This window comes from Merops nubicus, unplaced genomic scaffold (assembly GCF_000691845.1).
Source record: "Merops nubicus isolate BGI_N331 unplaced genomic scaffold, ASM69184v1 scaffold1050, whole genome shotgun sequence".
Lineage (NCBI taxonomy): Eukaryota > Metazoa > Chordata > Aves > Coraciiformes > Meropidae > Merops > Merops nubicus.
The window spans coordinates 3,915-14,766 of NW_008580681.1; the positions used below are offsets into that span (position 1 = coordinate 3,915).

General features: G+C 35.4%; 1 protein-coding gene across 1 annotated transcript in view; it reads left to right on the top strand.

Moving 5' to 3' along the window:
- Nucleotides 1–612: 612 nt before the first annotated feature.
- LOC103781516 (A-kinase anchor protein 9-like) overlaps nt 613–10,852 on the top strand; it is a gene marked incomplete at its 5' end in the record, with an annotated part of 18,577 nt that continues 8,337 nt past the window's right edge. Inside the window, 2 exon segments of the mRNA XM_008949273.1 lie at nt 613–867; nt 7,308–7,352. Coding sequence (XP_008947521.1) covers nt 613–867; nt 7,308–7,352 — 300 coding nt within the window.

The window sequence follows — 10,852 nt, forward strand, 5'->3', positions numbered from 1 at the left end:
CATCAGCATGTTTTGCTACAAGGTAGTGTATCTTGTAATTTGCTCACTCTTTGGTTTTAGGCTTTTCACTCGTGTTTTGCTATTTCTTTATGATGTTTTCAGTAACTTGATCTGCCTTTTGAGTTCTAACAAAATTTTTTTATGCAACTTTGTATGATACTTGGTGAAAGAATGGTTTGCTTTTATCTGTTTTTGGTTTAAAAATTAAAAGTAATTTTTATAAAGTAATTTTGAATTATTACTGTAACATTGAAAAATTAGATCAGAGGTTATCTCACTGCATTTGTCCTTTATAGTGACATTTGCACCTTTACCTCTGAATGGTTTGATTTCTAGGTGTAATCTGCAGTACAGTAACCTGCTAGTGTGGAGCCAAAAAGAAATTCTTTAGTAGATTTTTGGTTTACATTTAAGAATTTTTTTTTAAACCAGCGGTGTGAGCAGAAAAATAATCTGAATGTATCTCAGATATGCAGCATTAACTTCCAGTTTGTTTTCAGTAGTGTTTAGTTTGAAGCTTTATGTAGAACAGCTGGTAAGCCTTTGTAGAGGACGTCATTAGCAATAGACAGGAAAACTTTCACCTTTAACAAGATTTTGTCTTCTCTACAGCTTGCCCAGTTCAGGCAGCGGAAGGCACAAGGTGATGGTCAGAATGGATCAAAGAAGCAGAAAAAGAAGAAGAAAACAACAAACATCAACGATGAAGAATCAGTACAAGATAGGATTGGCACTGATAGGTCTCGAGGTGATGAAACAGCCACATGTAGCAGCCGAAGGGGAGCAGCTGCTACTGCTGACTTTGCAATTATCAGGACTTTGCATAGTGGAGAAATTATCAAACACAATCAGACTTACACTGTTGAGGTAAGGTCTCAGGCTGTAAGCAGTTACTTGGGGGGGTGGGGTGTGTTGCAACACTATGGACACTGATGGACAGTAGTCCATTAATCTTGAGAGTGGGACTAAAGGAATTCCATGAGATTTTTGGATGGTCTTTTCCATGCTTCCTCTGTCCTTTATATGTCCAGATAAGGTGCTTTCTTCCTGCCTGCTGGCATCAAGTATTCTGTGCTAATCAGTGTACTGTAGATTATGGAAAGTTTGTTGGTACTAGTGTACTCCCTAAATGGGCTATCATTTGTTTTCTTTTATTGCTTCATTTAATGCATTTTACTTTATCAAAAGTTTACACACTTAGAAAGCACTACTTAGAACTGGATGGCTTAAGGGAGTGATAAGTAGATGCTCTACTTTTCTTAATGAAATTTAATTCTGATTGCTGAAAGTGTGTCCTCTGGGAGGGGTTATAAGATGCCCCGTGTGATGTACACTGAGAGTCCAGTTCAGTTGTGAGTGGACGTGAATTCACATCATGTAACATGTTGTTCCAGGTATGAGAGACAAGGGATGCTGGTGTTATTTACGGAGTGGCTTGTTCCATTTGTGCAAGCAGTGCCTCTAAAAGGACGAGTGGCATTCAGAAAAAGCAGCTCAACACAGATTCCCAGCTCTGTGCACATGAATGCAATCTTTTCTGAGGGATGTAGTACAGATGAATGCTCAGCATTTTGACTTGTCAATCCTGTGCTAGGATAGACCTCTTGAAACTATTTTGGCTCCATTATCTCATTTCCAGCAGCTGAGAAGTAATGGAGAAATGACACTTCTGAAAATTTCTTATGCTTGTGTTCAAAAATCAAAAAGAGGTTACCTTGTTACCCTGATGGAGGGCCAGACTACATCACACATGCAAATAAAAAAGTGATCCATTTATTTTACAATTTTAAGCCTACAGTATATCAGTACAGTAGATATTTTGAACTTTATACATATATGCCTTTAATATGTAGCCTTTCATAGCTGCCTTATGTTAGGGCTTCAGAACTGTTTGTAGGAACTCAGTAAAACTCTCTGTTCAACTCATAGCTTTTCCTAGAGGAGATAATAATTTTTTTAAAGAGTACTTAATATCAGAATTATTGTTTTATAGACAAAGATTAGGCTTTTTGCCTTCTAGGAAAAGAGAAAGGTGTACTTGATGAAATACAGCTTGTTATCTGCAGCTAAGGAGTGAGAATTGGTAGAGCAGTGAGCTGTTTAGATGTAATCACTTCAGCTGTTTTTTTAAATGGTATTATAGTCTACATAAACATGATAACTATAAAAAGGAACTTTCTTAACCAAATATATTTTGAAGTGCATCATGATTGCATTGACCTCTGAGGTCATCTAGTCCAATTCTGTGCTCAATGCAGGTCTAACTAGATCAAGTTGGTCTTAGTATCCTATGTTGGCCTCTGAATGCTGACAGTTGAAGACACAGAAGATTTTACAAATGGAAAAATTATCTATGCTGCAGTTGCTAAAGACTGTACATGTAGATGTATTCTGAAGATTTGGTATGATTTTTCTGGAAAACAAACAAACAAACAAACAAAAACTATTGCCGTATTCACAAAGCAACTTCTACATAAATAAATAAATATAGATCTGTGTGGATTTTTTGTTTGTTTGTTTGTTGAGTTTTGTTTGTTTTTAAAATGTAGCTGGAAAAGAATAAGCATGCTGATCAGTGTTTAATTGTAATTTGATACTTCTGAACTACTCATGTCTTGATGACTTCTAGAACTGTATTCACTTCCACAAAAAAAAAAAAAGCTACTTCCAACTGGGAGAGCGTTTTTCACTGTTACATGTTATCTGTGGCCTGCTTATTCATGTTAAAAAAGTAATTGGCATTTTGCAGTTGGAAGGTTATTGCTGAAATCTCTATCTGTGCATTAATAATGGAAGAGGAAAATTTCTGAAATCATTTCAGTGAATCTCTTAATTTACTGGGTTTAGTCTTGTAAGTGGAATGATTTGGACAGAAAGCCTGTGTTACAGTAATTGGATTAGAGTTTACTTAGTTGCAATGGCAGCCAATGTAATAGGCAGTTTCAGGCTAATCTCAGCAATGGGGAATTAGAGGCAGCTCCTTTGAGCTGTTGGCTTTTTCCACCCAAATCATTATAGGCTGCTGTGTCAGGAGACTAAGGCAAGATTACCAGATGTATTGTGCAGTATTACTTTCTAGCTAAATTTTGATTCCACTTCATCTTTTACTGGAATTCATACTTAGGATTGTTCTTTCTGTATCACAAAACAGACTCAGAACATCTGGCTATACTACCTAGTTAACCTAAAAGTCCTGACTGGGCTCTCTTGTTTTATCTCCCTGCAGTTTTTCTAGTATGATTTTTTTTTTTAGTTCCCAGTGGAATTAGCATGTCAAAATACAAATAAAAAATAGATCTCTTACTCAATATGAATAACAGATAGTAATTAGAGGTACTCCTCTGGGAGCTTATTCCCCACCTGTAGTTAAGAGGAGTTCCTTTTCAGAGAAGGCAAAAGTCTGTTTAGAGAATTCAGAGTTATTTTTAGAGAATTCAAGGTCATCCCTTTCCCTTTTTACCCCCCCTCCCTGTCTTCCTAAGGGTGGCTTCCTCCATCCTCCTATAATCCCTCAAGTTACAGAAAGCAAGTGGAAGAACTCTGGAAGAGCTATCATTGTTTTGTACTGTAATTATGCATTCCATTTTATCTTCTGTCTGAACTTATTTGTTCGTCTTTACTTACTTCCATTCTCTGTCAGAGGAACAGTTTATGTACAAGACATATTAGACAAATGTCAATTGATACTTCTTGGTTAAAGTCTCTGTTTCATATTAAATGGTTTTTGTCTTGGCCTTATAAAGAGAATAGTATTATGAGTTTCTAGTTGCCTTCATTTTTTATCTTTATTCTGTTGCACCCTGACTATCTTTTGGTCTTGACATCCATAGTGTCCTTTTCCATGTAGAAATAGAAATAATCTAGTATATGCAACCAAGGAAATAAATTGGATCAATGAAATTTATGGGTTTAGGATTGCTTCTTTTTGTGACCTCTGCGGTTAAAAATGGAAGAAAGCAGAAGCTATTTCCAAGGTAAGTAGTTGCTGAGATCACTTTCTCTGAGAACTCTTGAAATGATGCATTGGAACACACTGTTTTGCAAGAATGTACTAATGCCAGGAAACCAAAAGAAATTAACATATGTGGCACAGTAAAATTGTCCTTGAGTTACCTGGGTAGTAAAAGCTATTATACAAAGCTTCTTAGAAAAGAAAAGTTCAAAGTTCTGTGATGAAAAATACCTGCTAATTGACTGAGGTTGGATTAGTAACTCGTCTTTTGTTTTTCACAGGACAAATCCATTTGGTAATAGTTTTAGAATAGCTTAACTGTTTATTCAAGTAGGTGATAAAGTGTATGGCCTCCATGTTCATTCTTTCTTTTCTAGAGCTTACTCCAGTTAGCACCTGAGATTTGACAGGCAAAGAGCAGAAACAGGGTGGGAAGGAAACACTGGGTAGGATTCTTGAGAAGACCAAGGAAGAAAAGTAACAGAAATACAGAAACATAATTAGTATGGAGAAGCATACCCTTCCTGGTTGTGGTCCTCTTTATTAGTCTTACTGAGGTTGTGGTCATCTGGATCACTAGTGACCCATGTGAAACTGGCCAAACTAAAAGAGCTTGTTTTCATTTATTTCACCTGCCTAATACAGGTTCAGTAATGAATACAGAATTTTGTAGTTAAATTTCTTGTAACAGTTTACTCTGAGGTCATAAAGAAGTCAGTAATTTAGTTCAGGTAGAACTCTGTTGCATGAGCACTCAGTCTTGGTTCTTGTCCTGTAATACTTTTATCTATTGCAATTAGAGTAGTCCAGTACTGGATGTCTGTTCTTGCAAAACATTTTATTGTAACTTAGGAAGGTTTTCTGAAGGAACATAAAAATCACCTTTCAGTTTTTGTGGCCAATTTCATATACGAGTTCTCTTGTGAATCCTGTCGTAATGTTGGGCAGCCAGTGCCAAAAAATGTGACTTCTGAGCAATGCTTAACTGCATGCAGAAACAAGTTAACTCTGAAATGGACCTCCTCTGTTCCACAGGCTGATTACTCCTTTTTTTTTTTTTTTTTTTTCCTGAGCAGTATTTCCTCTGAAGAAAGCATACAGATGAAAATGTTTTTAATTTTCTGAATACTTGTGTTATCATTAAAGGTACTACCTGCACAGTTGATGAAGCTAGTTGCCAATAAAGAATCTCTGTGTTGTCCGTTCAGTAACCATATTGTCAGTGAAGAAAATATTTTTAAAAGAATGAAAAAATCTTGGCAGAAGAGGATAGCTGTTTGTAGCAAGAAAATACTGGGGGGGTTAGGTGGTAGAATATGTGCAAACTGACAGCTTGAAGTCAGAGTGTAACAGAAACCTGTTTCAAAGTCCAGGAAGTATTGAGAGAACTGATGAATAGCTTTGTTGGCACTATCCTGTCAAAAGAGGTTGTGTTGCCAATAGTCTGTCTATGTATGATTTTTTAAAAGTATTTCTGTTTAGACTGGACCTCTGTGGTTCAGACAGATGAGCTGTGTCAAACCTAATTACATCTGCTGACCAAAGAAGAATTGAAGCATACAGAATAGATGACTTAATAATGGAAGGAACTGGATTTTGGAATAAGGTTGGTCAGGTCTCAGGAGCAGCACGTAACTGCTTGGAAGGCAAGATGTGTGCCTGTGAAGTGTTGACTACTTGTTATTGGTTCTGACAGCGAAAGAATAGCGCTAAGTCGTGCAATGTTGGAGTCTAATAGGTGAGCTCACAGGATTGAAGTCTTTTAAACTGATTTTTAGCAGGGTTTTGTTGAAACTCTTAACACAGAACACAGATCCGGATGAGTTCATGTAGCCATCTTTCTGTACTTATCTTCAGTAAATCCCTTGGCAAAAATGTTTGGTCTTAACAGCCAAAAACCATCTAGAAGCAGGATCAAAAGAGATATTTTAGAAAGATTATGCTGCTAACAGATACTGTCCGTGTAAACTGATGGAATACTAGATGATCTTTGAAAATTTTAAAAAAATTAATTTTTTTTTGAACTTTAGATGGGTATTCAGAAAGGACCATAATTATCTGCTAGGTCTTGTTACATACTAATGATGTGTTCCACAGGAGAAATACTTTTGTCACCCTATAGTTTTAAAAGATAATTTTGACTTCTGTTTGTGGCTTATTTTTAACATGAAGTTTTAACATTTTTTAAATCATGTGCACTATATGAATTTTAGTTTCCACTTTTTTAAGTCAGTTTGTGCACTCTGTACATAAAATAATACAGTTTTTTTAGGTTAATTACATTGCAAAGCTACGTATTGGATTAAAAAAATCAATGATATTTGGATTGTAAAAACTGCAGAGTACCAGTGGGTCTGAGTGGCAGATTTCTTTAAAAAAAAAAACAAACCAAAACACAGTTGACAGTTCCAAATTTTAGTTATGTCTACTGACGTGAAACTGTGTTTCTTTGAAAATAAGCCTGGCAGAATTTAATGTAAAATGGAGATTGATTTAATGAGAGGCTGGCTAATGTGTTAAATAAATTTTGAAAAAAACCTTTTATGTACACTTCATTTTTGCTAAAGTAGTTTTAACTCAAAATTACACTTGAACTTGAGTTCAAAAAGGGTACTTAATATTTCCCCAGTAGTGTACCTTCTATTAATAATTCAAACAATTTGCCTGTTTTCCTACTAACATTTCGATTCTCAAACATGATATGTTGTATGTAGTTCAAGATACTCTGTATTTAATTCAAGTGTCTGTTATGGTATGTTTAGGTCCAAATTGTTAAGGCTTTGTTCCTTTAATTGCTCTATTTCAATAAATCACAAGATTTGTGTCTTTGTTCTTCTTCATGATCACTTTTACGTTTCCATGGAAGCCGAAGAAGAATGAGTGCTTGTTTTAAATTCTAGTCAACATTACAAGTCTTGCATGTATGAAAATGACATTCTCCATATGATTATGTTCCTAAGGCAGCAAAGTTCCTAATTTGGTGATACTGATCTATCAGAGAAAAGACCTTTTTAATATTGCTTATTTCATTTTTAAAGAAACCCAGAGACACCAAAATTATGTTATCTTTCAAAAGTACTATTTTATACCTGTAGATTATATTTTCATTAGAAGATTTTATCATGTAATTATAATGTTTCAATGATCTATAGCCAAACTGTAAAGCAACTTTTTCATTTTAAAGCTGTGATTTCAAGGAAATAAAGTTGGCCTTTGCTATATATATATATTAATAAAATTAATGTATGTCTTAATATTTTCAAACACTCTCTACATTCTCAGAAACAGATGGAAAATGTCTTGCCTAATATTTTTGGCATGTCATCATTGTAAATATCTTAATATTTTATTTTAGCCAGAAAGTGAAGTTTCCACCACAGTAGAAGACTACAGTTCTGAGGTAAGACTTTTCCTAACTTTTATTTAAACTCTTTTACATGTTTGCTGCAATGCTGTGCATTGTTTTTCAAAAAGAGAAGGAAAGATAAAGCAACTGTGATATCATACAGAAAGCTGTTACATGTCATTACGGGTATGATTAATTAGATTAATAAAGCAAGTGTTGCGTCAACTACATAACAGGATGGCTACTACAATCAATAATGCAGTAGATCTATGAACTGTTGTAACAGTGTCATCATTATGGTTGTATTAATGCTTCGTGTTGCCATTGGAGTTGTGGCCGTGCATAATTTCTGCTGCTCATTTTCTGTGGGAAAGTATTTAACATGTTGCTAATGTTTTAATGAGTTCCAAAGCAGCAACTGGCTAGGCATCAGTCTGCTGGTGGGAGGTGGTGAGGGATGAGGGATTGTCTTTGCATCACTTGTTGTTTGGAGGTTTTTGTTTTGTTTTCTTTCACTACTTAAGCTGTCTTTACCTCAACCCGTGAGGTTTTCTTGCTTTTGCGTTCTTGATTTTTCCTCCTCCATTCTGCTGATGAAGGAGTGAGTGAGTGACTGTGGCCAGGGCTTAGCTGCAGGCTGTGGTCAGCCCACCACACATTGACATCTACTACTCATCTCTGGCACGTCGAAGGGTAGTAGCATATTTTGAACCTTTATCTTCCCAAATAAAACAGTTCATGTTTGTAAGGCATAAACATGCATAAATATGGGTCAAGAATGTGCTTGCAAGAAATAAACATGGAATATTTGATTACAGTAAATATCGTTTCTAGTTTAAAATAATTAATTTTTCATGTCTCAACTGCTGTCTGTAGTGATAATCTGGATTTTGTTTTGCAGTTGCAAAACACACCCCAGAATCTTAAGCTTGGCAACAAGTAAGAGGGAATGAAGTAACCAAACCTGTCTCTTGCTGAAGTAAATTTGGTGTAGAATACTTTGTTCCTCCCTCGATTTAGCCTTTTCTAGAAGAAGATGACCACTATTTGTTCCATACTAGTATTACAGCTGCTTACTGTGAAGCCTAAGGGAACATACACACCAGACAATGTGACCCTGACCTGTTGCACTGCATGGTGCCAAAGTAAAATTGTTACCGCAGTGGGCAATCTAGACATGCCCTGAAAAGTTTCACCAATTTTACTGTTTCTCTCCCATTTCTTCCTCTTGTCCTTGTTTATAAGCACCCTCACTTTGCTCTGGTGTGTTGGGAGAAGGCACTTATGAGGGAATGTTTTCACTGTACTCCCATTCATTATTGGATACTTTCAAATAGAGAGTACTTAAAGATATGGGCCCTTGGTCTGATCAACTGTTATCATTCTCATGGTATTTTTTTGTGATGCAAATTAAAAAAAAAAATAAAATCTGAGACCAGCACTTTGGAATCAAAGATTCCAGGCAAACTCTACCTGGGGGGGGGAAAAAAAAAAAAGAAAAAAAAAAAACACCAGTATAACAATTTAGATTTTTTTCATGGATAAAATCTGGTTTATTTTGTCAAAGGAATTGAAGTAGCAAAGAACAGGAAGAATTTGGGTTTGCTTTATGTGTGGTAAGCTGATAAGGCAGTGTGTGTGCAGTTTGCCATTGAGAGTGTAGCAAATAAATTTTTGAACAACTGCTATGACCTTACTGCACCTTTTTAGAATACGCATCACCCTGGTATCTTAGTAGTATTAAATGGAATATGCAGCATGTGAAGAACGAACCCTTGAAAACACTTGGCAGTGATGTTTATGTATCTTTACATGTGAGAATCATTAGTATTACATATATAATGAAATATGACTAAGAAACTTTGATCACTTTTGAGGTTGTAGGAGAAAGTGTTGGAGCCAACAAAATCTCAAGGAAGCACCTCTTTGCACAAAGAGACAGAATACAGAAAAGATCTGGCCTAATGCCTCATAATAATTGTGGATGTGTTCTAATTTTTAGTGTTTTGTTGTTAGCATCATTTGAATCCAAAGCTCTCATTTTAAAAAGAGTTTTCGTATCTAAACACTTAATTTTACCCTACTTCATTCTTCAGAGATTTCTGTAGGTGTCTACAGAATATATTAGGGAGCAATTTTTTCCAATAGTAAAGACAACAATTACAGCCAGGCTGCCTTCTCAATGTGCCTTTTAAGAATATGCACATTTCCTCAAAATTCGCCATTTTCCTCAAAAATGCAATGATAGATGGATTTCTAGACACTTATTCTCATTCCTACAAGAAGACTTTTTACGCCTCTGAGGGTTATTTTTTACGACGTAAGCGAGCAGCACAAAACTTGTGAATAGTGACATGACACTGGATCTGGTGAAGAACAAACTCAAGTGGTTAGAACTGCTATCTTAAGCTCTTTTTTATTCTAGTTCATTACAATCAGTTGATATTTGCAATGAGGAGGCAACATGTTTAGGAATGTATATATTTTAGGAACTGACTCTTCAGTGTTTCCTGTCAGCTGTAATTTTACTTTTATTACTGAAAGCTCTGCTTACAGTCATGGCCACCCTGTAACTAAAGCAATCTGAAGCATTTTCAGCTGAAGAAGATGAGCATTAAGTTAAATTTTGTCTTAAACAGCGTAGTTATGAAGTTGTATGAAATCTGGAGCTTACTTTTTTTTTTCAAATACATGACCTCCTTTTCAGAGTGCTGAGAAACCACACATTTGTAGAAATATAGACCTGTTTATCCATCTTTTCGCCTATTGTTTAGAACATCTGCATTCTTGTGGTTTTTGTAAGACATATTGAAATCAAGGCTGTCATGCTTCAAAGTGAAGTCAGTCATAAATTATTTGTTTTGTTGTAGCTGGTAAAATAAATCAGATGTTTTTAATTCTTCAGCCCCTTCCTTCTCTTGAGGAACTGGATAAAATTCAGTGATAAGTATTCCCCTGTTTTGAAAACTTAACAGACATGCAATTATAAGCCAAGACAGTTATCTAAGCAAAGTTGAAAGAACAAGTGAATGTATATATTAAAATTCTTGTCTTGAAGGAATTTTATTGTAAATAGTCTCTTGTTCAGTTCTGCTCTCTAAATGGCTACTCTATCAAAGGTGGTAACCAAACTGAAGATTGATAATTCCTTCATGGGACCAACTTGACTTTATTTAACAAATTACTCAGTTTGAGCAAGACCACCCACATAGTCTTGAATTAAATTATAATGGTGATTAGCTATTTAAAGGTTATGGTATAAACTCTGAACTAAGGGAGGTTGGGCCTTTTCTAACAGTTAGAATTTTGATGTTTTTTTATAGCCTCATAAGGTAAAGTTGCCCCCATGTATTTTGCACATGCTTCAATTTTATGGTATAACGGAAAGACTGTTCCACCTGATTTCTTATTGGTGCTCCTCCCAGTTTGCAAAGTGTACCTCGGAAAAGATGGTTAATGTGAAGTCTACAAAGTCTGGGTTTGTTTGGTTTGGTAGTTTTTTTTGGTTTTTTTGTTTGTTTGTTTGTTTGGTTTTTTGTTTGTTTGTTTGTGTG